The 15,007-nt window shown below is 29.6% G+C and overlaps 1 protein-coding gene across 1 annotated transcript in view; it reads right to left on the bottom strand.

Moving 5' to 3' along the window:
• Positions 1-15,007, bottom strand: part of LOC106463023 (ATP-dependent RNA helicase DHX8-like) — a 49,262-nt gene that overhangs the window by 32,508 nt on the left and 1,747 nt on the right. The window contains exons 2-7 of the mRNA XM_013922992.2: positions 13,535-13,664; positions 8,840-8,925; positions 6,927-7,091; positions 5,279-5,352; positions 2,921-3,016; positions 573-786 (exon numbers count right to left, since the gene is read on the bottom strand). Of these exons, the coding sequence (XP_013778446.1) occupies positions 573-786; positions 2,921-3,016; positions 5,279-5,352; positions 6,927-7,091; positions 8,840-8,925; positions 13,535-13,628 (729 nt within the window). The 5' untranslated portion in view covers positions 13,629-13,664. The remainder of the gene's footprint in view (positions 1-572; positions 787-2,920; positions 3,017-5,278; positions 5,353-6,926; positions 7,092-8,839; positions 8,926-13,534; positions 13,665-15,007) is intronic.

Genomic DNA, 15,007 nt, shown 5'->3' with positions numbered 1-15,007 from the left:
GAAAATAAACAGTTAAAATAGTTTCTTTCTTAAGAAACATTTGATAACTATCTGGACATTATAAAGATTTCGCATGTGAAATTTGAAAATTTTCTGATGCACAAAAGTATTTTTTATCTTAAAATGAAAATTACTTTGCATGTTGGATAGGCAACATGCAAAAAGAAAAAAAGGCATGAGAAAAAACATTGCTTTACAAACCTTAAGACTTAATAAGAAAATTGATTTTTTTGTATATGAAAGCATTGTAATGTTTACTGATAATCTGCCAAATTTTGTTAACATACGCTTACTAATTAAAAAGTTATAGCATGAAAACTATAACAAGCACAAAATGGTTACGAGGTCGGTCTCAGGGACTGAGCCCATGCTGAAAGAGTTAATGTTCCTTTTTTTTTACTTTATGTTCTAAGATACTTCCAAAGTTTATCAGAATACATTCACTAATAAGTTTATGGGTAACAGAAAATACATCTTATGACCCAAGAGACACAGACTTAATGTAGGTTAATTAAAACTTTTCTTATTTCAATGTAACTTATTTATCAACAGAACATGAATTTAAAACCTACTTCACCAATAACTGGCTCTGGGGGTTTCTCATCCTGTCTTCTTTGCTCTTGCTTGTCTCTTTTGTGTGACTTGCTATGATAAGCTGTTCTTTCTTTGCTTTTAGACCTTGATCTAGATCTACGAGGTGACCTTGATCTAGATCTACGAGGTGACCTTGACCTAGATCGATTGTGTAACCTTAACTTACGTTGATGAGGTGATCTTGACCGTGACCTACACAAAGAGTTTGATCGTCATCATTTTAAATCTTTTGGGGGAAAATGTAAAATTAAATTTTTCTTTTGACAACAGAATATTTGGTTAAGTTTGCTTAAGCTTTCCACAAAATCTATAAAAGTATCATATTGTTTGAACATAATTTATTCAAAAGTTAAATTCTTTCCTACTAAACTATTGTCAGGGAATATGTAAGGTGTAACCTAGAGTTCCAAGGTCTGCTATTTATGTAAATAGCAACTCTTTTTCTTACCTAATCAATTTTGAGATATATGTACAAATTGAGGTACTTTGTTAACTCAAAAAGTAAATTCAACATGAAGAAAAACAGAGAAATTTGAAACCACTAGCAGACACAATCAATACAGTTTAGATCTTTTTGTTTTTGTCAAAAGTCTAAAATACAAAGCAATTTGTCATATCAAAATGTTCTTTGTAAAAAAGACAAAACAAATAACAAATTTGTAGTTTTTATCTCTTTCAGCATTTTCAAGCAATGCTAATAGAAATAAAAATGGCATATTATGATCTCAAAATAGAAAAATATTATACATTTCTGGTTATTAGGCTTTTAGAGTAAAAATACATGTCATTATTAAACTTTTCTGGAAAGTATGGCTTGCTGAAGTTCGTTAAGACACAAAAAATACAAAACAAAGATGGTTAGCTTTCAAGATTAAGCCACTTCACTGTGGTAGCTGTGTATTTCCTGTAGAGTACATTGTTTTTGGTTACATAGTTTCAAGGCCATTAAAACAGGTTTATGATTTAACAGTAGAACCCATTGAGTTGTGGCATCATATTCATTCACCTTTTAAGAACAGTACTGAAGTACAACATTTTAACCTACTGCTTTCAGTCATGTAATTCATTCATCATGATATATTAAAGTAAATACAGTACACACTTTACAGGCATCGAGTATAGATATATACTGGGACTTCACAGATATTCAATGTTTTGATTTTTCTGGGATGATACAAGTGAAAACATAGTTGGTCTTGATTTTGTCTTTTTCAAGTTTATCATGGCTAAACAGTGCTATACATATCCACAAATTAAGAGTAAATATCAGAAAAGCCCTAAGATTTATCTCAAAACTTCTGTGGGAACTTGTTATCTTGCTAAAATACACTGCAGTCACATGAACTTAGCTGTGCGACCTAACAGCATGTAACCAATAGAAAACTTAGGGATTTCCCTAGTATGCAATATATGTGTAGCTTAGGCAACTACATCTCTTCAAAGATGAAGGGGAAAGGTTAGTACATACTGTAGGTTCTCACACACAATGCACACATATTAACATACATCCAGTAAAATGTAGTAAACAGGTTAACTACATTAAATTTTATAATCATAAACTGTTAAGATTATAAAAAACTATTATTCTGAAGACACCATAATGTTATTTTTTTTATCTAATATGGTTGAAACAATTAAATATAATTTCAGGACAGATAAAAGAATCTCAAGCAAGAAAATGGATAAAATGAAATAACTGACATCACTATGAAGTTATATATAATACAATGCAAAGTATGGTTTTAAGAGTTATTAGAAAATTGTCTTCATGTGGCTTTTACTAAGAAAACTAAGAAAGAGAATGTTATCTACCAACAAAACAAAACTGTTTGATGGTTCTTCTTTAGAATCAATACATGAACAATTATAACATTTCTTAAGTATAACACAGTTACCAAAAGCTTTACTGTACACTCATTCATTACAAAAATGTGTTTTTCATTTCACACAAAACTACTCGAGGGCTATCTGCACTAACAATCCCTAATTTACTAGTAATAGACTAGAGTGAAAGCAGTTAGTCAACAACACTCACTTCCAACTCCTGGGCAAATAGTGGGATTGACAGACACATTATAATGCCCCCACAGTGAAAAGGACAAGCATGTTCAGTGATAAGAATTTAATCTCATGATCTACAGATTACAAGTTCAAGCTCCCTAACCACCAGGCCATGCCAAGCCTAAATATTCATCAAACTTTGCTTCTAGTACTAATTATAACACAACAAACAAAAATAAGTGTGGCTTGATATATAGAAAATCTTCACATGGAGATCATACACATAGTAAATGAAAAGCTATTTCAAAAATCAAGATCCACATACCGTTTTTTTCTTGATGACCTGTCTTTACTTCTGCTCCTACTCCTGTGCCTGCGAGATTCTTTCTTTGTGGCTACTTTTTCTTTTTTGACAACGTCCCTATTAAAAGATAAAATTCATATACTTATTCTGTATCTGCATTACAGGAAATCAGGAAAAAAAATTTAAAAACACAATTGAATCATTTTTATTTTAGCATCTTACAGTTTGAAAGTATACATAAGAGATACCTAACTAACAGTTTAATTTCTTTCAAGCATCTTAAAATAAAGTTTTGCCTGAAAAATAGCAGACTGATTTTATTCTAATTTTTCTAGTAAAATATTCTAACCCATAAATTACAAATATTTACCCAACATTTTGATTTGGTGATTGATTTTGTTTTGAGCTACCAAATACAAAGTATCTATTGTAACTTCTTTTCCACAATGTAATAAGTGCATAGTTTTCACTATGGGCAAGACAAAATTGTGACCAAATAATTCAAGAAGAAAATTCTTATCTCTATAATTACAGTCTGATGTTTATAAATCTTCAAAACTACACAGTTTTTCAGTTAATCTAACTTTACAACAGTATGAGTTTCAAGCCTTGTATACAGAAGTGTCACAACACAAGTCCAAGCAGTTAATTCAAACCAGTCTTCATCGAGAACTCTATAGTTCAAAAGCAACAATAAATCAGCTATTCAGACTAAACCTAATTAAAATGTAACTGTTATTTATAAACAATAAAGAATTAATTTAAGACAGAATTATTGATTTTCATTCCTGGATTAGCAGGGAAAAAATTGGAAATATTCTGAGTTAATGTCTTAATCTATACATTCAACAGTCACAGTCTTCTGAACAATGAAAACAATAGAACAAGGGATCATAAATTCAAATTTTGGCAGCATATGAGTCGTCTGCAGTTTAGAAAGTATTACTTTTCAAACAGGGTAGTTGGCTTTTGGAATGAGCTCCCTTCAAGGGTGGTGGAGGCAGAAAAGTTAAGTAAGTTCAAGAAAAGATTGGATGAATACATGAGTAGTAAGGGGTAGTTATAGTTGGGAACTGGAAGGGACATCCTTGATGCGTTAATAAGCTCCTTTTTGTCCCTTCAAAGTTTATGAATTTATAATCATATTGTACTGATTGAAATCATGACTGAATAGTTTAAATCACACATAATGCAGTCGTGTATTAGACACAGGAACAAAGAACTGCCTAAAAATACAACACAGTTGAATAAATAAATAGGCAAGTAAAACATTTCTTTGAATGATGATGGTTCTGAACTAGTTTTTAGCAGTAAAAAAATGGAGAAACAATTTAAATTACTGATCGAAGTTTCAAAAGATATTATATCCTCGGAATATATCCTCATTTATTATATCCTCGGAGTTCTGTGTATATTAAAAATGAATCAAAGTTCTTTTAATGTTAGATTTGCTTTGACATTTTCAGTCATTTTATTACTACAGGATTTATCTCCACAAATATTCGAAGCAAATGGATTACACTCATATGGAATAAAAAAATATTAGAATTCTTTTACTTTTACATTTACTATTAAAGCATATCAAAATCACATATTTCAGATTAACTTGTATCAACATGTGAGCAAAGATTTTTTTTGTATTGCTTTAAACTGACAAGTTCCTTCTGTAGTGCAATGAAAACAAAAAGAGTTTGTCTTATAAAAGCTTTGGTTCCTGAAATGAGCATTGCTATTTAAGAAAAAAAAGGATTAACTAAAATCATACTTATGGAAGTCTAGTGAATATTTTCAACAAAAATTTAGTTTGCAGGAAACTAAGTAATAGAGTTAAAACTGGAAGTTGAAATGGCCATTATACTTTTCAAGGATTTTTAAATATTATAATAAACTGGATGTACTTACGCAGGGTCCCTAAAGTGTTCTGTTTCTAGAATATGTCATGTTGTAGCCTAAAGAGTGCATAATTATTCTCATGATTCATGACATGTGCACATTTTACTGACATCACAACAGTACAAAATGCAGATGTCATTTTAGTGTCTACTGACTGACTGACAGAAAACACACTACTGTATAATAGTGCAAGTGGTTGAAACAGGTGACCCCTCTAGATGGCCTTCAGCCCCCTTTCAGAGAAATTATTAATGAGTATTGAAAAAAAAGAAAATAAGACACTCAAGATCACTATGCTTGTTAATTTAAGCCCAAAAGGACACTACTAATTACAAACACAAATATGTAACTAAAACAAAAAATACTACAACAAAAAAAACTGTTTTCTAAGTCTGAAATTGCCCAATGCAAGTACCTAAAAGTTAATAAAAGAATTACTAATATTTTGATATTACACAATTGTTATACAAAGAAATACACACTCACTCTAAACCCGGTGCCATAGCTTCAAGTTCTGCAAATGCATCAGCTGCTACTTTCACATCCATTTCAAGCATTTTCTGTAAAGAGGTTTTGCTGTTGTTATAAATTTGAATAAGCAAATGTACAAGCATTAAAGAATTATAAACACAAAATTTCATCTGGGGCTAAATATAGCCCATAATACCTTTAACACTAATAAATCCATAAAATGTCCCCTATATTCCTGTGAGTAATATTTTATTGGTTCTAGAGAATAAGATTGTAGATTTTAAAATTGTGAAGCTACTTTTCTTTTCTGAGATTACATAAGTATAGTACTACATTTCATAAATGAATTTCATATAAAATAACCTGAGAACCCTGTTTAAAAATATATTTAAGAAATCAGCTTCACAATTTCTGGCTGGCATAAAACAATGATCATTACGTACATCAAACTATATCTTTATCCAATTATCAATCAAAATATGAGCAGTTTTTTGTACAATGCAACTGAATCCAAATTTTTTAAGTGCAACTTCTTAAAAGCACAACTTGTACAAGAGAATTAATATGATTAATACAGATACTTTAAACTTAATGTCATGAGAAATCTTAACGTATAAATAACATTTTCATTGTATAGAAAAATTTTTTATTTTTTTTCTCTTAGCCACAGCCTTTGTGTCCATGTACTAAATTTATGGTTATGTTGGCCAATAAAATGTATCTTAACTGTTTACGTATTGCATCTCCAAATGAATTTTGAATACTAGAGATCATCATTTTTCAAATTTAACTATAAATCACAGAATTATACTAGAATATCAAATTACCTGCTTGCCAAAAAAAATTCTTTGTTCATCAAACAAGAAATTTCACCATCACTATGAATTACGATATCTACAGAGAAATTCTGTCAAATACTCTGAATTATTGTTGTTGTTTTTTGAAATTTATGATGAATGTGAAGACATTTTTAAATGCTTACCCCCAATTTTTGGGAACATGGCAATTTATAATCTTCTGGTATGATGAATATTTGATTGGTAAATTCAAAAATAAATTTCAATTATTAAAATATTTTAGAAATGATGTCTGAATTTAATTATTATTCTTTTTACAGCTGTAGGGTGTAAATTGATATATATTAGTTTTATTTTAATATTTAAATCGATGATTTTAACATGAAAAATTTGGTATATTTTAATTTATTATCAGATACATGGATCTGTTCATTTTATCTTAATTTTAAAGTATAATCAATTTATTTCATTTTTCAAAAATTTTTTATTGTATTTTAAACACCTTTTTTAGAAAAAATTTTGAGCCTGTAAAGCAGCTAAAATGTGATTGTAAGTTATAATAAAATAATAAACTGAAAAAGTGTAAACTAGTACTTTCTACCATATTTTTCTTGAATTATTTAATCACTATAAATTGAAATTATCATCATCATTCAAATTAATTGTTCAAGCAATTATTAGATTAATGCATATTTTTATACTTTTATTTAAGCATGAACAAGACCTTTGTTACCAGACATCCAATACTTGCAATACTTTTATTAAAATTGAAAGAGAAAACAATGATAAAAGAATACTTTTTATAAGAACAAAAGTATTAAACTATACAGTTAAAGAGCTTAATTACTATCAAGAAATAAGCTTACCCGAACATTGGGATCATTTGGAAGAGCAAGTACAGGGTACTTTTCCTTTTTTATTTCCATCTCTGTCTTTTCAGTATTCTCAATTTTAATATCATCTTCAGTGACATTCAATTGTTTTGGTTGCATGTGATGTATGATTCTCAGTAAATTAGCTGTGAAGGAATCCTGTGTACATATAATATAAAAGCAATACTATTCAAAAACATATTATATTCATATCATTGTACAATAATATAGAGTTTACTGTATTTAAAAATCAACCGAGTAGGAAAGAGGGAATTTCATAAAATAATTGCACTAATTTTTAACTGTATAAAATGATAACACTTCTTTATATATTTTAAAACTAAAACTCTCAATGGTTATAGCCTTTTCTAATTGTAATTAATGATCTTAGCTACCAAATAAGAACTATTTTTAAAAAATGGTTAAACCGCTTTAAGACAGATAAGCATGGTTAGTGATTCTGTCAAACAATCTTCACCAGAGTCTGACGGTAGAAGATATATACGTTTTTTGTTGTTGTTTTTATAGAGCAGAGCCACATTGAGCTACCTGCTGTGTCTGCCACTGGGAATCGAACCCTGGATTTTAGCAATATAAGTCCCCAAACTTACAACTGTCCCACCAGGGGGCAAAGATATATGGAAAGAATTATACAGAAAAAAATGTTAAACAACATATTAACAAGTTTAATAATTTGTAGATTAAAATTATGAAAATTAAAGTTGCAAAATATGCTAGAAAAACAATTCAAAATTTACTTTTCCATAAGTACCTCACATAGAGTATTGAAACATTAAGAGAATGCTCTTTAAACACCTGAATATTAAGTCTACATAGTTTAAGCTTTTGCAATAGCATCAGATTTAAGTTGTGTTTTTTTAAGAATACCTAGTATTTCTATGTGTAGGAGCAATTTATATAATGTAAAACTGTGAATTTTGATTATTGCATTTTTCGATTCCTTACATGATTAACTTTCAATAATGCACCAGCTGACTTATACCCCACAACATTAATCATGTGTTTAAGAAATGAATACATGTTCATCCTTATGATCAGTTGTTGTTTTTTTTGTGAAATATTTCAAAATATTCATAAAAATAAAATATTGGTTTGTAAGCACTGAAACATGGAGCTTAATTATTCAAAAAAAAAAGAAAAAGAAAATCAGGTCAGGGAGGAAGATTAGAATTATTATCAGATTATTACGGCTTGTAATTCAGTTGTAATATAAACAACACACAATGTTTTCAATTACAATAGTGGAATACATTTTTATCAGATTATATAATACAACCTTTAATAATATCAACACACGCAAGCTCATTTTTTTAACTAGTGATGTCAAAGTAAGCGAACATGCTAAAACTGCACTACTTAAAGGCTTGAATTACTGTTTACCTCAATTTCCCCTACTACTTATCTCCATTTGTACTCACAATATCCTAAAGTTCTTCACCATATTCCACAAAAATAACACTTAGAATTTAGAGAGCCTTATTAGAACAAAAATAAAAAATACTACTTTATCTTCTTTCTACAACTTTCATAAAACCTCCTCCTCTCTCACCTATGATGAACTTTCTACCTTAAAAAAGTTTGCTAATAATACTAACATTGGTGTTACCACACCAGACAAAGGTAATGGCATAGTTAAACTAAACAAAGGTAAGTATATCCATAAAATGAATTCTATTCTTGGTGATGACACAAAATTTACACCTTCAGTTTATAATGGCTGAATCTAATTATAAAAATATCACAATCTAAGAAAAAGAGGAAATTATAGCAATCCTGTAAACTCAAAAGTTATGCATAAACTTATAATACCCAATGAATGTGATAATTTAGTTATATATATGCCTAACATCACAAATAAATGTTTTTAAGAACTTTAAAATACTTACAGCAAATTCAGCCCCATTTTCTTCCAAGACTTTTTTAAAACTCTCAAATGTGTTATTTTTCTCAGCAAGTGATATGATAAATTCCGCTATAAATAAAAAACAAAAAACATATGACAATTTACTAATGAATTCTAAGATATGTATTAAAATAATTGAAATCTCAAGTTAGTTTTAACAAGCTAATTAAAATGTGAATACAATCAGTCTTATTAAATAAACCCCAATTATTTGCCCCAAATAAAAATAATTTATTCTCTTAAACTTTTCTAGACTGGTGAGCACCTCTCAGGTATTGGGAGCACAAATGCAAATCTAACTTTTTTCAACAATGTTTTGCTCAAAAATATCTTGAAACTCATATTTTGTCATTTTGTAACATTATATAGAGTAACTAAAAAATAAAAATAATATTCAAACTTATATTTGTGCATAGGTCAGAAGATCCTCACCTGTGAACACCACAGTTATTGACAATGTTTAAAATTTTCTTGCTCATTCCAAAGCAGATGTTTATATAATTGTTAAGAAATTATTATTCCTTGAAAAATACAACTATCAAGGCTTTGTTTCACACATTATTTTCCTTATCTTTCTCTGATTTTATTACTAGGCCTCTGTTCCTACCCTTTCATAATCTCACAACATGTGATCTGAACAACTCCCTAACCGTAGATCAACTTTGAAAACAGTTACAGACAAAGTTTAAGTTCCATTGGAAAGAGCAGATTATAAATTATGTATACCAATGTAGAGTGAATAAAAAGGATTGAGAAATAATTTATGGTTTCATGGGAAAGTGACAAAATCTAGCTCCTGCAAGGAACAAGAGAATGCAGTAGGAAGTTTAGAAAAAAACTTAGGAACAACCAAAGGATATGAACATTTTTAATTACTTTAGATGTTATTTTCAATTCCCAAAATTGTGTTTAATTACATTTCTTGGAAAGCTAAGAACATTTTATTGTACAATGGCATAAAAGGTTTAAAAATTGAACTAAATTTCTCTGAAGCCAATATGAACAAAAGATGACTCAGATGTTTCAAATTTTAGGGGTTTTCATAAACTGCTTAAGACAATATTTGGTTTGTGGGATTATTGAAATAAGTGTTTTCGGACCACTGCTGTTTTACTATGTCTGTCAAATTTCTAAACTTTCTGCTGGGAAAGGCTAATCTTTGAAAAATACTTCCTTAATACAGAAGGTTTTAGAAATTCCTACAGTGTGCTAATCTATGGAAAAAAAGTTTTAATACCGTTAGAGGTAAGAAGATGCATTTTGTTAACATCTGGAAAGACATTATTTTTTTATCTGGAAAAGGTACTAGTGTTGTGGAGAATGAGAAAAAATTTAATGTTATAAATTAGTTAAGTCCTCAAGCCTTTGGCTGGATGTTAGAAAGTAATAAAAAGAGTACTGAGTTATATTTTGGTACCCTTTAAACAGAAGTTATTAATTTGGTCGAAAACGTTCAACAGAGAAGCAAACACAATTATCCTTGTTTTGAAACAATCAAGCTTAGATATTAAACATCTTTTCTCTTGAGCATAAAATAATTGGTGGTGACCTGATTTAGGTGTTTAAAATTAATAGGGGCTTGGAAAAATTACTGACAGGAAATTTGTTCAAGTGGTGGAAGAATAGGTTTGAGCTGAAACAACAAATGAACAAGAAAGGACTGTTTGTTTCTTCCAGGGTGTCCTTGTGCACCAATTCTTGAGAAAAGAAAAAATTTAAGCCCACTCTTTATCCTTTAGTCTCCAGCATGTCATCATTTTCCCTCTTAAACATCTGTAAATTCTAGCCTACCTTATTGCCAACAGTAACTCATTCCACAAGTCAATCACTCTGATTGGTAACATAAAACTGTCTTAACTGAAGCCTAATCTGTTTTTTTTCTAAATTTTAAACTCATGTTCTTTCATCCTATTATCTTCAGACCATAGCACAAAGAAGTGAGAGGCCTTCATCCTACCAATCCCATGGATAATCTTATAAACTTCAATAAAATCACCTTTTACCCTTCTTTACCCAAGAAAGAATTAGTTAAGTGATTTTAACCTTCATCTTTAAGATAGCCCCTTCCACTCCCAGAAACATTCTAACAATTCTCCCCTGAACAAGTTCCAGCAAATCAGTAAACTTTCTTAGGTAAAAGAGACCAAATTGCACACAGTATTCCAAGTGAGATCTAACTAATGATTTATACAGAAAGATAATTACCACTTTTGACTTGTAACTATTGTTTATAAACACATCCTAAAATTATATTAGCTTTACTACTAGCAAAAAAGCAGTCTTGATGGTTTGAGTGACTCATCTACCTCTACAGTCATGATACTGAGTGGGTTCCCATCAATATTAAACATGAGATCTAAATTACAATAACCCAAGTACATAATCTTGCACTTGCTATAATGAGTCTTGAGCTCAATCATTTCATTCCTAACACTCATAATATTAGATTAATAGCAACAAAGTTTAATCTTGAATCTACTATGTTATCTTGCTTATCTTTAGATCTGAAAGTCTTATCCTTAAAACTGTTATGCTCTAAATCTTATATTTTCAAACTCTTGGTTGCTCGGAAAACTAGTCCATAGGTTCACCAGCTCACCTGTTGCTCTAAGCATATTCTTGATCTTTCATTTAAGCATTGTATTCTTCAAGTTCATTTATTCCCACACTTAACCTAAGAAAGCTCTCCTGAAAGGGTCACACATCTACTGCTATACTTTTAACTCTTTGACTGTGGCTGCTTTAAATGGGCACGGAATTTTTGTGAGCTGTACACTGTATAGAATACAGTGTACATTCAGCTGCCGGGGGCGGACCGTACTCTATATGGTGAATCAGCAATCAGTCGGCTAAGCAGCTCTTATGATTTATAATTTCCAATATCACTTGCTTCTATATGCACTACAAAAACATAATGTTCCTTGGTACCAGCAACTAAACTGTCAACCTGCTCTATAATGTCCTGTACTTTAATGCTTGTAGAGCATATTCTTTCTATGCTCCCCACTACAAGCAACTTGGTCAGTATATTTAATGAGAAAGTCCTCCACTTCAAACAGCCAATGGTTCAAATCAACCAGAGACTATTACACAAATGCTAACAGAACCAATTTCTATAGCCTTAACTATTACTGTGTACCCTTGTAAACTCAGCACGATCACCCTTCTTTAAGCAACTATTACCCTGACTATCCATTTGCTGTCTTGCTTCCTTGATTTCTGCTCTGAATAATAACTTCCCTTCAGAGTAAGTTACGTACTTAGAGCAAAACTCTTAAGTCAACCTGGTCATCAGTATTGTTAATTAAATATACTTTCCTTACATTTCTAATTATAAAGATAATACACTGTTTCATCAGTTGGGTAATTTTTGATGAAATACAAATAAACTATGGAAGGCCAAGTCCAGGTTGGTTATTAGGCAATTTTGTTTCCCTATTAGTGTTATTTACTTGTGGAATAGCTTGACAGATAATGTGATGTCTGTTGATAGATTGAATTTAGTTAAGAATATGTAAATAATTTTATGGATGTGATACGTTATAGATCAGTTGGGCTAGTTTCTTTGTCAGGTGACCTTGGTGGGTGTTTGACCTTCTTTCAACTTGTATTTTTAAGTTATGCCTGTTTGAATGATGAAATGAGAATAATGGACTTAGAAATATGAATACTGAAGGTAATAAGCATAAGTTTTGGAAGTTGCCAAACATACGACTTATTTTTAGCATAATTGCTTCAATTAATTAACTTTTTTAATGTGTAAGCCTGAGAATTTTGCCAAACAATTTTCATCAGATAGTGCATTTTATTTCAATTGAAAAAAACTTATTAAAATATTGGAATATAGCAGATCCAGGAATAAAATTATCTGCTTGAGACAAGAAAACTCTAGTAACTAATGAATACTGAACACTAATGTGAGATCAGAAATCTCAGATCCAAGCTCCTATCACGTTTTTTTTAGCCTATTTCTCAAACATAAGACATTGGTATGTCAGTTGTTAATAGCTCAAGTTTTTACTTTCAAGCTTTTTTATAATCACTACACAAGTGGCAATTTGAGTCTATCTTGCTGATAAGGTTTTCAAATTTTTTTGTTTATTGGATCTTTAGAGTATTTTTTTTTTCATCCAAACTAGCTGGTAAAAAATTCAATAAACTCTTTTTGTAGTTCAAGTTTGATAATGCTCAGCAGTTTTACCAAATGAGTTTAATTCGGTGATTTTAAGACCAAGTAACCACTTTTTTTTGCTCATGGCTACATATAATTTATGATTACAATAGATTCAAATAATACATGTTCCCAATGGTAATTGATTAAGAGTACTGGACTTTACAATTTTATCAGCCAGTCAGTTATTTTAAAGCTTGCTTCGTGTCACTGGCAGAGAAAAATCGTGAAATGTAGTAAAATTCCCTACTGATGATTCAGATATTAATTTATTAACAAATAAGTTGTATACTTTTATAAAGTTTTATAGTAACTGGGTATTTTTTGTGACAAACACACATTAGATAAATTTTACTACTAAACCATAAAATAATTTTATCTTAAATCATTTCTGTATAAACTATAATTATCTTTACAGAGATAAGTAATGTTATTTGTAACTGAATTAAATTGCCTAACATTCAGTAATATAATCCAACAAAGTAATAAATACTGATTCATACATACCTAGGTCTTTATCATTTATTCCCAAATGGTTCTCCAGTTCCGTACATATTTTGGAAACTAATGAAAGATGCTCCAATTTCAAAATTTCTTCCATCTTCTATTTTTATACTTTTCTCCACCTTCCTAAAATCTTACAAAAAATTTAAATAAAGTATAGTACATCACACTGTAATTCAATAATAAAATATTTCATTCACCAATTAATGTATTACATTTTTTTACATCAAATTTAAAGTTTATCTCTAAATTAAGTAATACTGTAAAAATCAAAACCAGTGTCTCTTATACTTGCATCAACCATCTAAGTTTAAATTGGGCATGAAGGCCAAAGAATAAAAGCTCTGAGATTCTAAACAAGCATTCCATATTTGTTATAATAGTGAAAGATATTCATCATTTCTCTTTCCACATTGCCAAAACACGAAACTTACTTGTAAATCTTTTTAACTTAATACTTCAACTTGTGATAATGAGTTTAAGTTTCTTTGTTTTTATCAAGATTTATAAAAATTCAATTTAGAATATTTATGTCTCAGTCTCTTTATCATCAGACAATGGATATCTCTAGCCTAATAACATGTTAATTCAAATTAATCAACAATGTTTAAAAAAATACTAATAACTGACAATAACACTTTCTCTTGTAATTTTCTCTTTAAATTGAAGGCCCAAATTTATTTTCTAATTGAACTGTTAGTGTTACTCTGTTCTGTTTTGCTGCTTATTATTATGTTTATTGAGTATGTTTAATTAACCAACGATTTTATGATAAAAAGACTACAATTGTTAACCTACTTGAAAGGGTAATCCTTAAATAAAGCTCTGTTTTGCCCAATTAGCTGCAATTTTTTAATTGCCAGTGTATTTACAATGCAAACTTACTGTGTGTAGCTATACAAGTATCATAAGCAACATCAAATATGTATACATAAACATTTTTCTTTCTTTTTTTAAGTATTGACACATGATTACGGTGCTATATTACATAAACTACAACCAAATGTTTTACTTCATTTATATGGATCACCTATATAAGGTTTGCAATCAAATATAAATTAATAATTGTGGTGAAGTCATGAGTAATGTATGCAAATTAGTACTATCAAAGGTTTAAACCTTCTTTTGATAATGTATTCCAAACATTTGAAAGTCAAGATCTACCCATTCAAGCACTAACTTTCATATACCAATTTTGTTATATTCTGCAAGTATATTATTAAATACTAAAATAAAGAAAACCACAGTTGATCAGTTGACTTAGTCACATTTATTTGAGGGTGTACTCTGCAAGAATTAATAGGCCCTCTACTTTTTCAAGTGGGTCTGATATCAAATGTACTTTTGTTTGTTTCTAATGCATTAAAAGACATTTTACAAAGAAAGTTTAAATATAATTTTGAGAATTTGGAGAGGGGGATTTCTTCATTTATATTTTTATAGGTGGTACATACTTTAATAACAGTATTTAATACT

Source organism: Limulus polyphemus, unplaced genomic scaffold (assembly GCF_000517525.1).
Source record: "Limulus polyphemus unplaced genomic scaffold, Limulus_polyphemus-2.1.2 Scaffold1304, whole genome shotgun sequence".
NCBI lineage: Eukaryota > Metazoa > Arthropoda > Merostomata > Xiphosura > Limulidae > Limulus > Limulus polyphemus.
This window is presented reverse-complemented; position numbering and strand designations above follow the sequence as displayed.